This window comes from Protopterus annectens, chromosome 10.part0 (genome assembly GCF_019279795.1).
Source record: "Protopterus annectens isolate FY-2018-M chromosome 10.part0, PAN1.0, whole genome shotgun sequence".
Lineage (NCBI taxonomy): Eukaryota > Metazoa > Chordata > Ceratodontiformes > Protopteridae > Protopterus > Protopterus annectens.
Genome location: NC_056744.1, coordinates 1274687175 through 1274711143, shown reverse-complemented (window position 1 = coordinate 1274711143; position 23969 = coordinate 1274687175). Strand labels below are relative to the sequence as shown.

The 23969-nt window shown below is 40.1% G+C and overlaps 1 protein-coding gene across 1 annotated transcript in view; it reads right to left on the bottom strand.

The window, feature by feature from the left end:
* The window catches only part of SLC5A9 (solute carrier family 5 member 9), a 919403-nt gene that overhangs the window by 202616 nt on the left and 692818 nt on the right, over window positions 1-23969 (bottom strand). Inside the window, exon 7 of the mRNA XM_044085977.1 lies at window positions 6980-7115. Within this exon, the coding sequence (XP_043941912.1) occupies window positions 6980-7115 (136 nt within the window). The remainder of the gene's footprint in view (window positions 1-6979; window positions 7116-23969) is intronic.

Genomic DNA, 23969 nt, shown 5'->3' with positions numbered 1-23969 from the left:
GTTGGTTTACGACCTCGCAATTTTTTTCCTGCGGACGTGGCTGTTGGCGGTTATGTGTTTTCAATGTTTTAGGTTTGACTATTACACGTTTGAAGAACAGTCTCTTTGAGCGTGTAATATAGACCCCTTCAGGATCCCCTTAGGATGAAGTTACAAAAACAGCAATACAAATTACAAACAAAAATGATACCAGGTAGTACTTACATGTGAGCACCCTACTGGAGATTCCTATGAAGCAAGGCAGAAAAGCTAAGTCAAAAGATGGTGCCTTTCTACATAAGTTTTTTTGATACCTCTGTAATTAAGCAGAAGTGGGAGGGAGGTGTGCGGGTTCAAGGTGGGGGAGGTGGGTAGACACAAAGTAATACAAGGTTGTGAGTCAGAAAAACTGGACTAGGCCAGCTGCTAAGAAGAAAACAGGAAAACCAAGCTAAGTCAATTCCAGGTCATTGTAGTGCTGTATCTTCCTAATAACTACAAATCTTATGGTACTAATCTAGTACAGTGTGGTGAAAAGGACCACCACTTCTACAGAGAAAAACAACTGAAGTATGGGCTGCAGGTACATAGGTAAACTTTTTCCAAGAGAAAGTAGTTTTAAGTAATTGACCTAGGAGTACAATAGGAAGAGAAAAATGGGGGGGGGGCGACCAGTAGTGTGCACGTGTACAGTGAAAAGGGAAAGAGTCTTCAGTTTAGATGACAGATTAAATACAACTCTAACATACACTAGTGTAGCTGAAAGCACTTTAGTGTTCCATCGACGCAGGGTTTCACAGTGCAGGGCACTAAAAATATTTACAGCCATGTGTGCAGTGTGCTGAAATGTGCATATGGTCAAAAATGACTGTGTAGTCTTTATTGAATGTCCTCATGTTCGTCAGTTTCTTCTTTATGACAATAATTACATATTCTTTCACTTTTTTTATATGGCATGTTTGCTTTGACTGGTAATTTCATTATTGCCAGTTTCCATTAAAAATCATGACATTCTAATCTCTTTTTAAAACTATAATTTCTTGCTTTATAGCTCTGATTTTCACTTCCTCCAGTTCTTTCCATGGGTGTACATAAAAAATATTTCACTATTACTTTTTTATACCACTTTTTTCTTTCATCTTCTAAATCTTCTATACTTATTTTCTACATTACACTTTCTTCTTGATACGCTTTCATTTCTTCATTCACATACTCTTTTACAACTTTTCATCATATCCAATATTTTTATATTTGTTTTCCAATAACAGACTTATTAAATTATCATGTTTTTCTTCAACCATTTATGTATTTTATATAGATGTAACAAAACTGCAAATACCTCTGGATTTATAAGTCCTAAACCAGCATCCTTTTTTTGCTACATATAGCGCACCTCTCTTTACAAGATTAAGATGAGCTCCCCATATAAAGAAGTTAGTATTAATAATATGGTTTTCAGCTAAGAATGGCATACTAAACACACTAGCTATACATGAAATATTTATTAATACAACAGAGTTAAGCAAATAAACTTTTTTTCTTGAAAGACAGTTTAAAAGACCTCCAAAAAAGAACATATATTTTTAAATTCTTTCATAACATTTCCCATGGTAGTAACACAACATCTTGTTTTCCAAATGTAATACTTAATAACTTTATTTCTTGAGAACTGAACTCACTGCCTTTAATCCTACCTTCATGCCTTAAACCTTTATTTGTTTCTGTGTTCAAACACATACCAATTTTATCTAAACACAAATTCAACTTGCTTAGAAAATTTTCCATCCCATTCAAATGCTTCCTAATTAGAATGATGTCATCTGCATATGATAGCATTACAGGTATATCAATGGCTTCCTTTGGTATGTATCTAACATAGCCATCTACTGAATTAACATAACTAGTCATTGCATTAATAACTAGTGAAAATATGATATTACTTAAAGGACATCCTTGGCTTAAACCTCTTTTAGTCCTTATTTCTTCACTCAGCCATCCATTAATCAAAACTTTAATTTTTGATCAGTGTGTATGCTGTAACAAACACATTTCTTATTTGTGCACTTAAATTAGGACCTTTGAATATAGCCCATAGCATATTACGCAGGATAGTGTCAAAAGCTTTGCATAGATCTCCTACCATAATTAAAGTATTTTCTTGTCTATTTGCTATTTCATCTACAGTTTTTCTAAAAATCATTAATAATTCTTTTCCATTAACACTACATAATGAATCTAATAGAATAATCTTAAGTTTTTATTCAATTATTTCTGTAGTATTTTCATAAAGATTTTATAATCAGTATTATTCAAAACAATAGGCTTCCTATTTCTTATATCTTTTCTCTCTCATCTTTTTCCCCATACAAATTAAAAAATTCCACTACACAATAATTTATATTTAAATCCTTCATTCATCCATCTTTTGGCTTACTGTCATGTTCTTATACATTTGATATTCTAAGCCATCCAGACCCACTGCTGTATGTATATTTACTTGCCTTAATGCTATACCTGCTTCTTTTAATCTTATACTTTTTACACATCCATATTTTCTTGCGCAGAGAAAGTTTTTACTTTCCACGATATCCCTTGTTCTTTAATAATATCTTTAAATAAATCTTTTATATATTCTGCAACAATACACATTATATCTCTTTTGTCTTTCCTATCCCTTTTTTGTCTATTAATTCTCTCATTATATTATCTTCCTTAACTGTTTTATTTAAATAAGGATTAAGCTCTTCTTTTTTACATTGTAGGAAATATCTTTATTTATACAAATTCATTGCATATAACTCTTGTTCTTTCTTAAAATATTCATTTTCATTCCTTTCTATTTTTTTAAGAAGTTCTTCACTTAAATAAGTCCACTTTGTTATATTTTGCCTTATAATTTTTTGGGGGGGGTAGGTAAGTAGTGAGCTAGAATGACTGTTCTGCTATTATTTATTTATTTATTTTTTTATCAGAGTATGCTAGTGTGCGTTGCTCCAGTTTTTATAAGCTAGCTTTTTTAAGTATGCAAAGTAGTAAAACAAAACTATTGCTATGCTGTTATTTTTGTCTCAATATTAAAATGTTGAGACTTGCTATACTGAACCCCAAAATGCCAAAAAAGTAAAGAGTGAAAGTGCAGGAGAGAAGAAAAGGTCAAAAATGTTTTTCCTCCTTTCGATTTGTTTTTGAACAGGGGCTAGTCCCCCACGTTACTCAACTCAAAGATTGCCATACCTCAGAAAAAAAGGGAATGCTCCGAGAAATGGTAATCTCAAACTTAATATATATTAGTCTGCATTGCAAGTCTCTGCAGTTCAACCAGTTACTTTCATTTTCATCTATAGACTATATTGTCTGTTGCATCAGTTTTTGTAAAGACGTTTTGCCAAGTATATAAAATAGCAAAACAGGACGATTTTCCTGCTATTTCTACCTTCAGTGTATATTGTTCTTATTTCTTGCCTCATTTTTACAAAGGGTTTTTGATAAGTATGTAAAATGGTAAAATAAAACTATCACTGTCCTGTGACTTTTACAGTAAGATTATGCCATTGTTTGCTTTAGTTTTTATAAAGGAGTTTTTCTAAATATATAGTGTAAAAGAAGGTTTACTATCATATTTGCAAATGTCATGTAGACGAACGCAATGATTACTGACAAATATTGTCGGAAATCAAAACACGAGCAACGAAAATATCGAACGGAGCATTTCAGCAATGTCAAATATCGACTTTGCTGAAATTATCACATCTGCCCACAACTAATAATAACGCTTGCAGGGGGGCAAGCCCCCCTGCACCCCCATACCCCCCTACTTATATATACAAACTGCGAGATTGCACTACAGTGAGAGTAAGGGTACATTTCACAATCCCCACTATAGTGCGATCTGCACTGCAATGTTGAAGCTGACAATAGTGGCTGTTCGCTCATGTCAGCTTCGACATTGTGGTGATCGAACTCTTGTTCGAGAAAATGATCTTCGCACATATTCAGTCGAATAAATGACAATTGAATATGTGACAGTAAACCGTAAAAGAAGCATTTCTGCTCTATTGCTTTCACCCCCTGAATATACTGATAATACTCTTGTTTCAGTTTTTATAGGAAAATTCTGCTAAGTATGTAGGGACACAGATCTGAAGCATCATGTAAAAATATTCACTTCAGTACTCACTAACAAAAAATATACTGGGATGTTAGTGCTTGCATGACTTAAAATAAAAAGTAACTTCAAATGTTACTGTCTTTAGTATGAAAAATTAATTAACTTTCCAGTCTCCAGAATTGTACCCACAAAGTTCTTAGCTGTTTTCCTAAGATGAATATAGCTCTCACTGCTTTCAGATTTGTGCAGGCCTGGTGCATAAAACTGTTAAATACTATGCAGACTTCTTCTTTCACATGCCTCTGATTTGCGCATTGCAAGTCTTGCAATTATACTAAATCTAGAAATAAATATATTCCTTTTCAACATGTACTGTGGTCTTCTCATGTCTACTGCATTGTAAAGTCCCAGCAGAAATGTCAGCAGCCTTTCTGTTCACTTCTTCCCACCCTTAATGCTAGGTGTGCTTTTTTGAAGAAGAAAATATACACTCCATGCCTTCCAGTTGCAGAAGATGTTCTTGAATGCTTCCTCACTTAGAACACCTCGTTCTTCTTTCCCAAGACAACGTGTCTGAGACTTAATATGCAATGAAAAGGTGAAAGTATGCCCTTTTTGCCTTATATACGCTTAGAGGACCAGAAGCCACTTTTTGTATGTTTGTCAGAAGCATTTCTCTGTCTGACTTGTGCCCATTTCCTTTATCTGAAACCCCCCCAAAAAAGGTACTTATACATGTGGTTGGATGAGAAATTTACACCCTCCCCATTGCTAACTTTTGTATTACATACCCAGAAATGGTACGACCTTACAAGTTAGATAAAGACTTCATTACTGTTGTATGCAATTATGAACATTGATAATTAATGTATAACACAAACTAAAAAAGGGGGAAATAGTTCACTCATGGATATTAAAGTAGCACATTAAAAGCACTACCGTCCCTACTTTAAGGGCTGGGAGATTCTCTTTGGAGGACTCTTTTGACAGAAAGAGAGAGAGAGAGTCTAACCACAGAGTGAGTGTCAAATTCACAAACCAGAATCAGAAGTGTTATTATTGTACTTATAAATCTAAGAGTATGCATAACTTTTATCTAAACATATCTACCTAGAGTCACTCTTGCAAACACCTACCCAATACATTCACTCCAATATAGAGCTTCTATTATAGGTTCATAGGTTGGTACTGGGCTATCTGCCCGAAGGCATATATTAGCCCAGCCACATTATGTGGTATTCACCGCCCCTTTAGTAGTTCCCTAGACCCTTGTACTAGCAGCTAGTACCCTTGGCCCCTATCTAGTAGTGCTGTTGTTGTGATCCCCGGAGTGAACTTTCTGTTACCCATCCACTCATCAAGATTCCTCTTGAAGAGTGATAGTGAGGGGCTCTGTCTTATGTAGATCGGGACCCTGTTCCATAGTAAGGGAAGTCTCTGCGAAGGGAATCTATCCCTCCAGCATGTTCTATTCATTGCTGTGTTGAGGTTTATATCCCTAGAGCGTGTAGCTCGAGTAGATTTGGTTTTGCTAAGATGGAGCATGTTCAACAATTCTGGGTTGGACATGGCTCTGTACGTTAGACAGAGATCGCCTCTGAGAAAGCGGTATGCAACAGAGAACAGACTTAGCTTTTTCAATCGTGCTGCATAGGGCAACTGTTTGAGGCCAGTAATCCTCTTGGTTAGGTACCTCTGTGGTCTCTCCAGCTGCTGGAGATGTCTAGCCAGGTACATTCCAATTGGTGCAATTCTCACCAATCTCTGCATCTCACTCAAAAGAAAATAGCTAAAGTCACTAGAAGTGCCACATTCCATTCCTATCATTGTACATCCACAACACCTTACCTATCTACAATGCTTAACTGCCCTTAACATATGCACACATGGCCTGCCCTGCCCTTATTTCTGTACTACATAGTTATATCCCCACAAAATCCTTAAGTTCAAGAGACAAACAGCTCATCTCATTCAATAAACCTAATAAGTCTGCTGGAAAAATCTTTTATTCTGTTGCCAAAGTGTGCAACAACCTCCTTATTAATATCAGATGAAACCCTAACTTGCTGGCCTTCAAACATGCATTAAAAGAGTTCCTAAGTAACCATGGACCTGCTCCTGTTTTAAATCTGGTTAAATGTATCAGCACCTTCCCCTTTCTAAGCATTACCACCGTAACCTCCCTAAAATTTCTTTAGTAATGTATCACCTCATTACATCTACTTAAGCTATACCTCTCTCTTCTTTACATTTCTACTTCCCATTTAGATAACCATCTCTCTTTCACTTTACTTCCACACTATGTTTTCTTGTTTCTCTTCTCACACTACCTTCCCCTCTATAACTCAGTCATATTTCAACTACTATCCTCCTGGCTTGTCTATTAAAATACTTGTCCGTATGTCTATATATTTTCTTTATCTTACCAGCTTGCCCATAATTTTGTATCTGTAATAATGTTTTACTCATACTTTGTATTTGCAGTAATATCTTATTCAAACCTTATAATGTACATTGCAAAATATTATATACCTGTATATTTGACTTTAAAATTGATGTAGCTGGACCTTTTCTCCCCAGGCCTTTGATGAAACTGGGTAATCTGGGCCCACTTGGACTTACTGGTAAACAAATGTCAATACATAAATATATAGAGGACAAACAGTAATTCTTTAATTAAACAAACATGCTCTATAGCATAATGATCAGGTCTCTATTAATCAAAGTATGTCATTAACTGAGAACTACTTTATCAGTGATTCATCTATCATTCTTTACTCTTCAGATGAACCATAGTAAAAACAATAAAGTGGCTATGATTGGCAATCCAGCCATAATACTGCATATTAAATATCACTCTATTTGACACATAGTACATTGTTTGTTATATACCTGGAAAGAGTGCTCGACTAATCATGCCTGGCATTACAATAAAAAACATGGGCATGATCTTCAGATATCCTGCAAGTACCGACCCTCCTTTAGCATGGGAAAGGTTCTTGGCTGCAAGAGACCGCTGGACAATAACCTGCAAAATAAAAAAAACAGTAGATAAGAAAAATGTATGATATGATATACTGTGACATAAAAGTGTATCAGTAAAAAAATGTTCTGTGTCATCCCTAGAGGCATATGCCAAAAGATCAGGCTTGTCTGTGACAAGGTCACACAAAAGAGGTCAAAGAACTAGATCATAATTAGCATTACTAACTTAAAGTTTAGGGAGACAACCACTACACAACCCTGGCACAGGAAGCACACAGTCACTAATGTAGAAATAATAACTCCAGTCCGTAGAAAGATAGGAAAGTTACCCTAAAAAGGGCAACACACAGACAGGACATTAGGAGGCTTGAAAGATTTTTTTTTCTGCCAGCAGCTGCTTAGATCAAGGAAAAGGCATTTTATAGCAGTTTACCTGCCTTTGAATTGCTGAGTTTTCTCATGATCATGATCATTTATCCATTAGTCACATCACCTAACAACAAGGTCAAGTCATCTACAAAGTCACACCCAACTACCCCCTAACCAGCAACTAACGAGGGTACTGCTGCTGTGGTTCGGGCATTCCTCTCTAAGTATTAAACGTTATTTTAAAGGGATATAGCAAAGGCCGTAAAAGCTAAGAAATACTTTGGTGCAAAATAACTTCTGGGTAAAAGTAAAATATTATAACACACAAATATGTTTTTCTTCAACTTTATAGTGGTCCTACTTACCTCAGAAGGGCTATTAATACACTGATCAAACAGGGTTCACTCTTCCTGCACTGACTTAAGGGCACAGCATATTGATTCTGTGGAGCAGTTACAGCAGTTGGATAGCCTGTGAGGTATCTGAATCCAGTCAAAAGATTGCTAGTGGACAGCCCCAGAATTAAATGCTTTACTAAGAAAATCAAATATTTTGTCCATCATCCCCCATTAGCATACAATCACCACACAGCCCAGGTAGCACACAGGTATTAACTACATTAACTGTATATTTCAGAGTTATAAGAAGCACATTTATGTGTGTGTCATAGACTATAGTCCATTAATGCAAATAGTTGGGATGAATCAGCTGTGCTTGTATGCATTCACAAGTTGTAGGAGCACAATGCTTGTGATTTAACTACCACTTGTGGTGTTTAATATATTAAGACTGTACTGCATTTTGGTAGCATCATAGTGTTATATCAAAAGTAAGCTTCAAGAAGCACAGGAGCTGTGCAAAAGGACTTATTTGTCATTGCTTTTCAGGTGTCTGCCTTATGTTGGGATTTAATGTATACTGTAGTAGTGTTTCAATTGCAAAAATAGTACAACTTACTTGTATTATAACTGTTACTGTAATTCTTTTGTCTTACGCATTGCTGCTTTTCCCTAGAACTAAAATACTGTGTTGGATGATTGCCTGCCTTTAATTTTTGTCAGTAGGATATTATGTGAGTAGGAGCAGCATATAAGGAAATGGCAACCATTAATCCCCCCATCATGCACTGTTTCTGTCACTCCTATGCTCTTCTAGATTATGTTGTTCTCTGTTAAGCTGTGGTAACTTTAGTTGACCCACATGGTGTTTTATCCCTCTTCTCTCTTGTTCGTCTATACCTTCCCAAGCTAGCAGCGAACATTGTTTATCTTGACAAGGAGGTACTTGGCTAACCTGGAGACTAAGTCCGGGCATATACATATAATATAATATAATATAATATAATATAATATAATATAATGTAATATAAACATAACAGAGTGAGTTGCAGCCCTGTACTGTGTTGTCCTGCTCTAGTGTCCCAAACCAGCAGTGAAGTCCAGTCTGTTTTTGTTTGTCTTGTTTCTGTGGTAATATATATCCCCTAATCTTGTTTTTTCTAGTTGTGTGGTTCTAGTCCAGACTTACAACGATGAGGGAAATTCTGTTCCCTCAATATTTCTGTTATGTATTTACCCACACAGTATACAATGCACTATACACAGGATGTGTATGTTTTTGATTTGTAGTTTGTCTCTACATAGCATGACAGTATCACAGCACAGCAGTCCTTGAACTTGTATCAATGTGGTTAAATGAATGCTGGATTCCTGTATTGGAGGGACACACAAATGCCACTGTACTTCAACATTAAAGAAGAGGGACAATGATTTGTCCATTAGAGCTCAGTACTAGGCTTACAGTCCTTGTGGGCCATTTTACGCCTAGGCAATTACCACATGTAAGATTCAAACCCTGCACCTTGTGCCTGTAAGGCAAACACATTAACCATTAAGCCAACCAGATACATTTGATTCACATGACTACTGAGGGATATAAAGCATTTTACTAGATAAGAGTAAGTATGGGGGAGTTTCTGACTAGCTATGAAGACATTTAAGGTAAGTGCTTGAAAAGCTTAACCATTTCTCGCCATTATGACAGTCTATTACTTGGTATAAGGGGAGAAACTCCCCTTTGCCTGTACAATGGTCCACTAGTGTGGTGTGAATTCAGAGTAGGCTGCATTTCTCCTACCAGAATTTCATCTTTCGACCTTTGGCATTGTGGTGGGCTAGTGTCTGTAGTGGTACAACAGTAAAACTAACCTAACATTTTGCTGAACCATTTATTCTATAGTACTCTAATCTCCTACTGCAGTAACATATCTAGGGATTCTGAGCTTATCACAGATAGCAGGTTTGGTTTCTACCATCTTCTGGGTAAAGATTCTTATTTTAGGCTGCTGTTAAAACTGATGGCATATACAAGAGCTTTCAGACAAAATGTACTTCTTGCCATTTCTGCAGGATAGTATACTAAAATATTACTAATCTACCATATTTTACATTGGCAGTTATAAAGGTAGAATAACAGCTGTAATCCCTGAAAAGCCAGGAAACCTGCCCCAGAAGGGGCATCACACCCCCCCCCGACCAGAAAAGACATTAAAAGTCAAAATATTTTTTTCTGCCAGTAGCTTAAGAGTAAGTGAAGTCTATTTTATTGTATTTAACTGACTGTAAAGTGTTGGGTTTAGTACTGGTCAAGACCCTCCCCCCATTACTTCACCTAACAGCAAGTTCAAAACATCTACAAATTTCTACTGACTCACCCCCCTACATGCTGCTAAACAGGCAACTCCTCTCTAAATATTAAAAGGCAATTTATAGGAGTATAGCAAAAACCATACTGGCTAAGAAATTATTTGGTATAAATTAACTTTTGGATAAAAGCAAAACATCAGAACACACAAATACATTTAACTTGAAATGGATGGTGGTCCTGCTTACTAGCTAAACTACTTTATAGACTACAACATTTTGGGTCCAGTCTTCTTCCTATATTGACCTTCAAGCACCACAGATAGTTTACTGCAGTAATTATAGCAGAAGGGTGGGATAGCCCAAATCTGTGTGGTCTTAGTTTCTTGGCATGTTTCATTTTTTTATCCTACCCCCATTCTTGGCCACCCCTATATTATTTTCTTTATAGCTTCAAGCCTCACCATATCTCATTCAACTAATTGCTAACCATTCTCATAACCAAACAAACCGATCAGGATCATTTTCTTTACAGCTTCAGTTCACACCACATCTCATTTAGCCAATTGCTAAACATCCTCTTTGTGATGCCTGCCACTGCTACCAACATGTGATGGCCACCACTATGTGACATCCCCACACTAGGCACATCTAGAAAGTCAATGTCAGTCCATGAACTATTGGCCGTAAATCGCCATTTAGTTCAAAGGAATGTAAATGGCCGTAGATGTGCATTTAGTTCAAAGGAATGAAGGTTTTTCCACACACCTGATTAGGAAGGATTGTTGGAGGAACACCCTACTAAGCTTCGATAGTATGCACCCTAGGCATACCTTTCCTAATATCATAAAAGGACAGGTTAGTAGGGTTTCTAGAATTTGTACAGATGAAACACTGTTCAATGTTGAGGCTGATAAATTGATTGGTTTGTTTAATGAAAGAGGTTACAACAAATCCATGACCAAAAGAGTTATCCAGAACAGCAAGATACATAGAAGTGATAGGTCGACGCCATGGCTGTTCTCTGATATGCAAGACAGTTCATCTAAGTCAAATAGGGGCATATATAAAAGGAAACCTCAAATTATGTTCACTTACAGTAATAACATAAGAGAGGTCTGTGATGTAGTCCGAAAGAATTGGAATATTCTAACCACTGATGATAGAATTCATTCCATAGTAGGGGAATATCCCTGTTTTGGCTTTAGAAGAAATAAAAATCTTAAAGACATTTTGTCTCATGAAAAGTTAACTGATATTAAACATTTCAAGGCCAACCCAGGTACTGTTCCATGTGGTTCGTGTAAAGCTTGTGCTTATATTAATAGAAACACTAGCTTTGTTCATCCAGTTACTGGGAGGGTTTTTGAGTTTAAAGCCAGGGCTACATGTAGGACTACAGATTTAGTATATATGGCAGAGTGTGATCAGTGTGAAAGTTTTTATGTTGGAAAAACGAATTGCATGTTTAAGGTTAGGATTTTACAACATCTATCAGCTATTAGGAATGCTGATACTCATAATGCCCTCTATAGGCATATAGAGAAACATGCACAGCACAGCTTCAGATTTAAAGCCATTGTTAATATCAGGTTGAACAGTAGAGGGGGTGATATTAAGAATATAACAGAGCTCAATGAGGCCAAGTGGATTGTTGAACTATTGGCCCATAGACCTCCAGGTCTCAATGAGATGATTCCAATGAAACCCGCCCTGAAAAATAGGCGGGTGTTTTATTGAATTTGATTGGCCATGCTTTGTTTTAAATTGTTACTACTTTGTTTGATGGTTATCTGAAGAAGGGTTACACCCGAAAGCGCTCATCTGTAATTGTTTTTACTGCTTACTGAAGTTGGATTTGTACAGTTTTTTCTACTTGACATTGGATTTTATTAAAACCTTTGGACATTCAGCAGTGTTCTGCAACGTTTTTTCTTCATATTTGTTCCTTGGGGTCTAGCAGAACTTAGGTGAGGTGTTTTGTTTCACATTTTTGATCACTGGAAGATGTGGAGGTCTGTGCAGCCATAGAAACCTTGTTCAAGGCCTCAGAGAGTACTCCAGCCTTGCAAGGCTACAATGCCTTCCTTCAGACCACAAAATGAACATGTGAGAACCAAAGGAGTTGGTGTTTCTATCTATATTAGAGAGAAATTCACCTCCCGTCTAGTTAGACTGGACAACCCCATGGAGCTACTCCAAGTTCAGGTTACGGTGGGTAAAAGCCCCTTTCAAGTCATAGCCAGTTATAGATCCCTCTCCACGGGTCATGATGCGCACAAAGCCTACTTAAGATTACCGAACATATGTATAGAAGGGGGGAGAGGGATATCATATGGGGTATCATCCTTTGGATGTTTATTTTGTTGAAGGAAAAGAATGTGGGTATGAATGTTTGAATGATGTTTGGTTGAGTTGTGTGAGTGTCCATAGTAGGATAATGGATTTGTATAGGTGAGTGTGAGTTAAGGGGTGGGATACAGAGAGTGTGTGTGTGTGAGTGTGTGTGTGTGTGTGTGTGTGTGTGTGTGTGTGTGTGTGTGTGTGTGTGTGTGTGTGTGTGTGTGTGTGTGTGTGTGTGTGTGTGTGTGTGTGTGTGTTTGCTTGAGGTTTAGGTGCATAGTTAAGGATTGAATGTAGTGTTGTTTATGTGTGTGTGTGTGTGTGTGTGTGTGTGTGTGTTTGTGAGTTGCATGTCCAAGATGTCTTGTGTAGTGTAGTGGTATAGGTACAGGTTTATGGGCAGGGTTAGGCATAAGGATATCATGTATTAGTAAAGTGGGAAGTGGGGGGCACATTGGGGATCAATATGCACGCACACACACACACACACACACACACACACACACACACACACACACACACACACACACACACACACACACACACACACACACAGGTTCATAGGTTGGTACTAGGCTATCTGCCCTAGGGCCTATACAAACCAAGCCATAACAATTCCATGGCTATTTCTTCCCACACTATTTACTTCCCTGGTCCCCTGTCTAACAGGCCGACTGACGTGATCCTCGGGGTGAATTTCCTTTCTCCTATCCAATCATCAAGGTTCCTTTTGAAGAGGGCCAAAGAGGTGCTCTGCTTGGCATGTATGGGCAGTCTATTCCAGCGTCTGGGGAGTCTCTGGGTCAGGAACCTATCTCTCCAGCATGTTTTGTTTATTGTGATGACAAGGTTTAGATCCCTGGAGGGTGTGGCTCTGAGGAATTGGGATTTCTTTAAGTGTAGCATGTCCAACAGCTCTGGGTTTGACATGGCCTTGTATGTTAAGCAGAGATCGCCTCGGAGTAGACGATATGCGACAGAGTATAGCTGGAGTTTTTTAAGGCAGAAAGCATAGGACATCTGCTTTAGGCCTGTGATTATTTTAGTGAGGTATTTCTGTGGCCTTTCCAGTTGTTGCAGATGTCTTGTGAGGTACATATCAAATGGGGCATTGTATTCTATAATGGGTCTAATGAGGGATGAGTACAGTGGGACAATGACCTCCTTTTTTCTGGATGAAAAGCCCTTAGTGATGAGGTGTGCCTCATAGAAGGATTTCCTGACTGTTGTGGCAATGTGGTTATTGAAGGTGAGATCACTGTCCACCTGTGTCCTTAAGTCTCTTTTCACACTCTCGGTGTTTAGTGTACTGCCACCTATGCGGTAATTCATGGGTACATGTTTTTTCCCAAAGGGGATAACTATACATTTCTTGGTATTGAGCTTGAGCCCATGGCTCTGGCACCAAGCATCTGTTTCTGTAAGGCCCTTTTGTAGGGTATCCACATCATTTGGGGATTCAATAATGGCTCCCAGTTTGCAGTCATCTGTGAACTTTGTTAGCCAGAGTCCCTTAATGTTGGCCTGTACTTCAGAGAAGTAGATGCCAAACAGGAGAGGTCCCAGGACTAAACCCTGAGGTACTCCGCTTGTCACTTGTCTGGAACTGAATTTAGAGTCAGCTACTTTTACAGTGTGGGTTCTGTCAGTAAACCAGTTGGCAACCCATGGTGACATAGGGATTAATGCCCAGCTTAGTAAGTTTATCTATGATTCCAGAGTGGGGGATGGTGTCAAAGGCCTTGACCTGCCAACTACTAATGCTAGTCTCACCGACACCACTCTCACATAGGATACCAAGCTGAGATATGTTTTCTGTCATGACATGCAAAACAGTACTATGAACCCCATGATAACAAGCATGACACAGCATGTTTCTGCATCCACATAGCTGTCCCACATCACGAAAGGCTCTTTAAGTTTCACATACCCTTTTCCAAGTAAATGCCTTGATTAGCAACCTGGGCAGTCAGCTGGCTTTTGCATGTGTTATGCCGTCTATTCCTAGGTTGGTGGTATGTCACTAGGGAGCTGACAAGAAGGGGATTAGTAGCACTGCTGTAGCATCATAATATAATGTACAATGTCCATTGACATAGATGTCCCAGTCTTGCTGTAAGAATCAGCACACTTGTGGTGAGCCATCGTAGGTGACACTTTCACAGCACTTCATGCAGCCTGCCCTTCAACAGATTACTGGTGCATATCTGCATGCCATGGTTGTGAGGCCTACTGCAGCAGACTGGCCACCTTTGGCCAATGTGTGTCCACTTGCCACATGTCCTCGGCATGTCATACCACACAACAACCAGTGTGCTATCTAGTTGTTTGACAGGCATCATACGCTTGCCAGGGCAATGTAATGTCAGCAAAGTTGAACAAGTCCGCTATGCATGCACGGGCATCCACATCTTCACTGCAAGGTGTGCCTGCAAACACTGTATATCAGGCTGTCAACCTCAAGGGTCTGGGAGTATGACCCTACTTTTGCAGGACCTGCTGCTGAGGTTTGGGAGTGTCCCCATCCCTCTACTTCTATAACCCACAAACACAAGGTGTGACAGATGTGACTGCATTTCAAACCTTGCTGCCATGGTGTTTCCAACAGCAGTCATTACATACGGCAATGATCATTACGCCAACATGCACAGCTCACAACCTGCACCATCTACACCCACAACACACACACCTGCATATGTGCAGCTCCTTACCAGACACATTGGCAAACAAGAAACACCTCAGAAAATCCTGCCTCTGGAGTGCACAGTACACATAATACTGTATGCACCACTGTCTCACTGGTCAAACACCCGAGGCAAAACACAAAATCACACCTGTCGGTCAGAGGTGATTACACTGTGAGCCACATTGATGTCTGTGTCAAGTGGCTACATATGGGAAAAGTCACAGACAGCTGTCTGTGGGTTGAAACAATAAGCCTTTCTACAAATTGAACATAATGTTGATATCATAGTTACTGCAGGTGTCTATGACTAGAGACATACATCACTGGCCTGTATGCAGACACATAACTTGTGCTTAGCCACTCTGTGTCTGTCAGGGGTAAATGCATACCTTTTGGCTACAGTTGACATTCACCTGGGATGATGGATGGCTCCATGCACACATACATTGAGGGAAGTCAATAATTGCCATAATGTGTGGTGTCATGTCTGCCTGGGAAGCCTTGCTCAACAGACATCAATGCTTCACCAGTGATGCTATTCATTTCTCACACCTGAGATGTGGCGTGATGGCCATGGCTACTGACACCCCCACAATGCATCGTAGATGCACTGTTCAAAGAAAAGTTGGCAATGAGAACACCATTTTTATACATCATAGTTATGCTGCTACACGGTGGGTATAGCAACAGTGAACCCCACTCTGTGTAATGTGTCCCCACCCTGGATTATGTAGATGTGTGCAGTCTGGTTCAAGGCTGTGGACAGCACCACAGCTATACCAGACTAAATGTCCATCCACATCTTCACACCTCAAAATGACAGTGTTCAAGATAATGCAGGTGGTGTATACATACTCATTAAGGACAGATACACATCCAGATTTTGTGAACACTGTGATTTCCCGGAGGCAATGCAGGTACCATTCAGTACTGGAAGGGCACATAATCAAGCAATAGCCAGCTATAGGAGCAGCTCCATGTATCCAGACAGCCATTGTGCATATTTGTATGTACATATGTCTATCAAGATATATCATTACACCATGTTGTGGGGTGGCATTAAGTGAACACCAGCTGTGTTACTTAATAGTGCTGCAGCTCACTTGACCAAAGGTTAGTCTACATTCTTAACTACAATGTCCTGGAGCAGTGTCAGATTCAATGTATTGCAGCATGTGTTTACCAATATGGGTGACCACTGCAGCCCCCCCCCCATGTGAGGTCCTCCCTAGTGGGATCTGACCACAGATCAGTGTCATTAAAACTACCTGCACGAATCCCGTCCTTCCAGACAATACAGACATATATTTCAACAAAGCCATGTATTACTTCGTGTGGAATGGTTTACATAGCTTGACTGCACCTCCCCCTCTGATGGGATGGCATGTATGCAGAGCTGGACACCCATGCATTATGGCATCAGCATTACAACTGCAGGAATTTGACTGTACCTGACAGAGGGAACACAGGCTACTCATGGTACAGCAGACCTGCCTGGTGGACAACTGCCATTATCAGGCTGTACAATAGGAGGTGGACATTGTTGTCTGACAGTTGGGGTGAGGGTGTCCCCCCAGAATGGTGACACAACCTCTTCAGCTACAACAGACACATAGTGTTGTGATGTTGTGTAGACACAGTAAGTGAAAAAATTAGCTACTCACTTAAAGCAGAACCACAAAGCACAATGTAGTTACATGTGTAATCTAAAAGCACAGGCCCAGATTGTTAGTGAACTCATATGTAATGATGAAACATAGAATGGGTCTGTAGCCATAGCTAACCTGTAGTCCCACATGTTCTGCGTCAACTTTACTCCCCTGTTTCCCACCACATGACACATGACATTCCTACAACCTGTCTCATAAATTCCATATCTAGAGAGCAGGTCATAAATGGCCTCTCTATGGAGGATACACAGCATTTATTGGACATGCTAACATCCTAGAATGCATCCTACATGGGATGTGTCATGGATTACTAACACCATTAGGAACATCTTGCTATCATACTGAAACCACTAGCTGAATACCAGCTGACTGGACAATGGCAACTGTTATACCCTTGCACAGAGGTGGTGCATGCACTGACCACCAGAACTATAGACCTCTTTGCCTGAGTATCCATATCTGTAGGGCCATAGAGGCAATCATCATGGAGCTGATCAGCAAACATATATGTGATCTACACACAGGTGACTGTACACAGTTTGGATGTCTGACAGGGGGATCATGAATGTGAAATGTGGTGGACATTCGCAAGGCAGTCATGAAGGACCTGGGTGAGGGTACATTAGAGCATACAACCCCCTGGACTGAGCCAAGCCATCTGACTATATCCCCCACTCAGGAAACATGTACAAAGCACTAACTTAGGCATCCAGAGTGGCCCACTGATGGCACACATAACATATAGACATCCACCTCCGATAGCTGATCTGTAAGAAGCAGTGTTCAACAGGCTCATTCCTGAGTCCTCTACTGCTTGGACTCCATTTAACAATGATACAAGTGAATACTGACTGTCTGTGGCTAACAATGTTGGCTGATGCCTGCAAACTGTGAGCACTCATGGAGTCTGTGAGTTATGTCAATATCCTACAAGAGGGTAGTGATGAACAAATGCCTGTTGATATAGTAATGGCTATAAACTCCATGCAAATATATATGTAGTATCATTTCCATCAGTGACACTTATGTACCTGGTAAGTAGGACATCAGTCACAATATGTGATGTACAAACTGAGGGGTGAAAGAACTGGGCACACAGATCTAGCCACACAGGTTTACACCTAATGTACCTAAGATCACCATGTCTCCCTAGTGGTATGACAGGAATCCTGTTTCAAAGCAGAGGACACAATCACCCATAACTGACATACTCATAACCTCCATGTACTCTTCCCTCAGCATGCTAATATCTGAATGCAATGGCCATTTGGTAACAGGCCTTTCCAAGGAGTACTGGCACTTGCAGTTTGGTCCCTCACAAGGGAACTTCACTTCTTCAGCATGTGTTCAATGGGGATCATCTGAACTGAGTATCATTCTAGCCTGTGGCATATAGTCTACTCAGAGGCAATCATACGGGCCAATGTGTGACTGTGCTTGATTGTAAATACTGCATATCTGTAAGTGGCATAGTACATGAATTAATCACGGTAAGGACATTAACCTAGTATCTGAAGTTAATAATACATGCTGGTGGGAGAGATTTGTCCAGCAGGCTTTAACCCACCTTTGCAACAGAGCCCTGGCTAATGGCAAGCAGAGCACCTGAGTGCACCTCAGCACATGCCATCTGTCTGACTGGTTGGGCAGCCATCATTTCACCACAGGGCTTCTGGCTATGCCCCTCTTGGACTGGGGCAATCTGTGCTGATCATGTAAATAAGGGTATACAGTTGCCTACAATTGTGATGGCTGTGTGGCTATTATTCTAATGAAGTTCAAATGTCCTATGGTTCCATAAGCTGATGTAAATTGCTTTAACAGCCACACACACAAACATGGCTACTTGAGGATACCACCACTTCCAATTACTGCTACAGGACACAGCGTGGCACACACATAGTGCAAGATGGCTGTATGTAGATTAGAACACTTACCCATGTAATGGTACACAATACAGATCACAGTATGTGATGCACGCCACACACCTCATGTCTGAAAGTACTGTCAGAGTAGGACATATACTTGATGACATTCAGCAGGCCAAGTTGTGGTCAGGCATTTTGAGGGCCATACAACATGCTAGAACTAAAATTCTGCAAAACCCTACTTTGTCGGTTACTGAGGTGATCATATTTATGCCATATGGACATACACCCCAGTGGGATGCAGTAAGATTAGAACCCCTATCTATCTAGTCTTACACACTATTGATTATAGTACTTATCACACCCACCATGAATGATGTCTGTTTTATATATGATTGCAGGCAAAGTACTTGTGGATTACAGAAACTAGGCTTGTGTTGAACAGCATCTGTGGCCTGCAGAGTGATATTGCTTTATACTGTTATCTGCATGTAGTATCCTAGCAGTGAGATAACTGTTATTATCCGAGCTATGTGTCTACAGTTACCAGTATGGCCATATGTGGCTGTCTGCATTTGGATAGGCAAGTCTGTGGGCAGGAACAATGTGCCCTGTCCATGCATGCATAGACAACATTATACATTACACCACCTGCTCAGATGTCGTTGTCTATGTGGTGACATCCAGCAGGCACAGGGGTCTGTAGGTAAGTGCATTATGTACTGTTGAGCCCTTACTTTGGATCCCCTAAGCAACATTATAGATGTGTGATACAGCAGCTTTACATACCAATATTAGGGTATGTAGGGTATGTAGGACCCTGTATATAACAGGGATGTATATATAAATGCAGCTGTATGTATGTATGATATGTATATGTGTTATGTAGATATATTGGGAGAGATTGATATATATATATATATATATATATATATAGAGAGAGAGAGAGAGATGCTATGTATGTGAAACAGAGACAGTGACAGATGGATATGTATACATATATGCATGTATGCATGTATAGACATATGTATACATAACAGGTCATTTTAATCAGAGGGCAACAGGACTGCACTCAGTTTAACTAAGTGTATGTGCATGTCCAGTCAGACTGTCAGTACTTATAAAGTTACTTCAGGCCACACCTGCCTGCATTCCAGTCCAGGATTTTTTGTGTTACAGACACTGACCCTGTCCCTGTTTTGGCTGTACTACACTTTACTAAAAATGTTCATGACATTCTCCAGCTGTCTGATGTAATTAATATGTGACAGAGGTTTATAATGTTACACCACACACAGACTGACAGTCTGTGAAAACACCAACATAATAATACCTCATATGCAAAAGATGTGGATATTTCCAGATTTAAACCATCAATGGCATCATCCATACTAACTTCCCTCGTTGACTAAGACACTCAAGATGCAAGCCAGAGATTAGTCATTCATCAAACAATCAACAGCATACATATGTACATTGTTATTCATGCATTAAGTGAGACACACAATGTGTGATTGATTTCTATGTTACTGCCCTGTGTTTGCCTGGACTGCTGATATACCTTTGCTGACCTACTGTTAGAACGGTTATATGGGAAAACTGCTATGTTGGGTGTGGGGGAACAACAGCACATGTTCTGCTGGGATACACAGTAGTCCAACTATCATGTGACCCCACTGTTTAATATCTCCCTTGACTGATGTAGTGCATATTCCAGCCATGAGGCCTAGTGAATATTAAGGAACACATACTAGTGGATTGGGTAACTGTAGTCCACTGTGGATGTTACTTGTGTCCAAATAGCCCACAAATTTCCCTGCATAAATGCAGCAGATCCATACATACAATAGCATATTATACTAATACTTACAAGTAGTGTGTAGGTTAGGGACTTACCTTGTGAATGCAGCAGTTGACAGAACTGTAGTTCAGGGCTGACTCTGTCTGATGCAAAGAGAATGCAGCCAATACATGGATAGCTACAGGTTGTGTGGGTTGCCTGGCATCAATTTTATTATATGTATGTGAGTAGGAGTAAGGTGTCAGCCCCTAGGGCCCTAGGTTGTCAGTGATTGTGCTATGCATTGTCTGTTAGCCAAAGCCAGGGTGCATCTGCCTACAGGGACATCGTTAGGGGTTCGTCCTCTGAGTCCTCCTGTGACTGTGGCTGTGGTGACCTAGGCACTGGTGGGGGGCTGTGTATCCCTTCCCTTTCCTGATCCTGCTGCAGCTATTTATTTATTTTATTATTTATTTTAAGTTTGTTTGCCAGGATGGTCCATTGGGCCGAATGAGCCCATTTTCAATGGAGTCCTGGGGAGAAACGCTCCATAGATACAATATATAAAATATATAAAAATAACAGTTTGTTAAAGTACAAGAAGAATACATATAAGCCAAAGTAAATGTTAATACAATTAGAAGACAAAGCAGAACAATATGTAACAATTCATATGAGTTTACAATTTTTAGTCTCTATAATTGCTAAAATAGATGTTAAATCAAAGACAATAGTGAGTAGGTATATACAAAAGAATTAAACATAAGCAGTTATTTACAATATGTATGTTCCCATACGGGGGATGTGATTGTAGACTAAGGGGGTAAGGTAGTAGCTGGGGATGTTATGCAGGATGGGAACATGAGCATTCCCAGAGAGATGTTAAGTGTGAGTGGAGGAGAGTTTTAAAGGTGGGGAGGCTGCAGGTGCTGCGAATATGAGGTGGGAGGGAGTTCCAGAGACGGGCTAGGGGAAAAAGAGAGTAAGAGTTTGCCTGCTGGATGGGCAGGTTTGTGGAGTTCAATCAGGTTCTGAGTGCTGGTCCTTAGGAGTCTGCTAGGTAGTTGCATAGTGAAGGTTGAGGCAAGGGAGGGGCAGAGGGAGGGCTTGAAAATGAGCATATGAGCATGAGTTAGCTGAGTGTAGATAAGGTAGTTGGGAAGCTCTACCCAATTTAGTTTGTGGAGGGAAATACAGTGATGGGAGGAGGATCTGTGCCCAGTCGCGAATTTGGTGATTTTGTTATAGCAGGAGGAGAGTTTTGTTTTAATAGAAGATTGTAGGTTGGTTAGGAGTGGGTCACCATAAAGGAGAGAAGTGATGAGGTATGTGGTAGAGAAGAGGAATCTAGTGGATGGGGTGAGGAAGCGAATATTGAGATAGAACATACCAAGTTTCTGGTGTGTTTTTTTAATGTTTGTTTGTATATGGGTACCAAATTTAAGCTGATTATCGATGAGAGCTCCTAACAGTTTAGCACTGGAAACAATTTCAAGGGAAGTGTTGTTGTGACTGGTTATGGAGAATGAATTTATGTCGATAGTTATGCTTTTGGATGGTGTGAAAATCATGAGTTTGGTTTTTGATGGATTGAGAGCTAGATGGTTATCTAGCATCCATTGTTCGGTGATTGAGAAGGCATCTTGGGTTAGTTTTATAAGGGAGGGAATGGAGTTAGCAGCACAGATAATTGTTGAATCGTCTGCATATTGGATGATTTTAGCATTAGGGATAGTGTGGTGGAAGCCATTAATGAAAATGTGGAACAGTAAGGGACCTAATATAGAACCCTGGAGTACACCAGTGACAGTGTTGAGGAAAGAGGAAGTGGATTTCTTCCATTTGACAGATTGTTGCCTGTTGGAAGGGTAACTGGTAAACCAGTTGATAGAAGTGGGTGAAAGGTGTAGATTAGAGAGTTTGGTCAGAAGGAGGGAGTGGGAGATGGTATCGAAAGCCTTAGAAAGGTCTAGGAGGAGGGTGGAAACAATACAGCTAGAGTCTCAGGCTTTATTCATGGTATTGAGGAAGGAGAGTAGTTCGGTAGTAGTGCTGTGAGCAGGTCTGAATCCGTGTTGTGTTGGGGTTAGTAGGTGACTGTCGATGGGTAGGGTAATAATTGTATGTGGATAAATTTTTCAAGTAGTTTAGAGATAGGAGATAAGATAGCGATAGGTCTAAAGTTGGAGATGTTATTATTGTTTCCACCTTTGTGAAGGGGAATAATGTAGGCCTTTTCAAAGGATCATATTGTGCAGCATAGCACATACTGTGAACATATGTGCACATGTGGCTGGAGTGTACTGCAGAGCTCCACCAGATATATCGAGGCACTGGAAGTATGACTTCAGAAGCCCAAACACACTCTCTGTGATGTTCCTGGTTTGTGCATATGCCTCATTATGGCATTTTTCAGTGGGTGATAATGCCCTGGGCATTGCACATGACCTGGCAGTTGACGGAGTGGAACCCCTTGTGGCTGACATAAATTCGACCCTCCTCACCGGGTGGTGACTTGATGTTTACATGAGTGCAATCTATGGCATCAAGTACTTCAGGGTAGTCTGCTACATGCTCGAAGTGTTGCATATTGCTGTCCCTCACCTTAGAGGTGAGGGGAAAAGAAACATGCTCACTTGTATGTGGTAGCATGGCATCCAGGTACTAGTGGAGTACCCTGGATGCTGATGCCTAAGAGACCCTCATCATGCCCCAGTTTCTCTTTGGAAAGTACCTGTAGCTACTATCCTAAGGGCTACACATACTTTTGTTTCCACTGAGATGGGGTCCTCTATGTTGGCTCTGGGTCTGAGTTGAAGGCGGCAGAGCTCAGTGAGTTCTTGTAGTATGTCTCTGTCCACCCTGTATCACTCTACAATCTTCAGCTCATGTAGCTCCTGGAAGGTTACCCTGGCCCCGAACACTCTTCTTCTTCTCTGTCTAGGCCTATTGTCAGCAGCAGCAGCACTGACTTCAGATTCTAGCTCATAAAGGTGCAGCTGACTTGCAGCAGCCCCTAGCATTCTGTCTGTACTTCAATGGTGCAGAGTACTGGGGAAAAATCAGAATTTAGGGTGTATGCATACTTTATAAAGCCCTGCTGTAGGTGCAGTGTGTGTGATTGGGTGACTATGATGTATTGCACCTGTCTACAATATAATTAACAGCATTTCATGGCCCTATCTAAGGTTAAACAAGGGTCAAAACTAATTAAATACATTTATTTCTTTAAAACATGCTGAGCTCAGTGGTGTACTATGCAAAGACATGCAGGGAATGTAAACAAAGCTTAGAAGTCAGCGGACACACCCTCTGTAGGAGACACGCTCAGCCAGGCGGTGCGCCGCACAAACATGCGCATCTAATCTGCAATGAGCTTAGAAGTCAGTATACACACACACCCCTGGTGTCAGCTACCTCCTGTGTAAACAGCAATATGGGTCTAAGCCTACATGAAGGGGATATGTATATATGATTGCTCCTTTCTGCTATTCAGTACCTCCACCTCATTTACATAGGTATCTGTGCTCACAACCTGG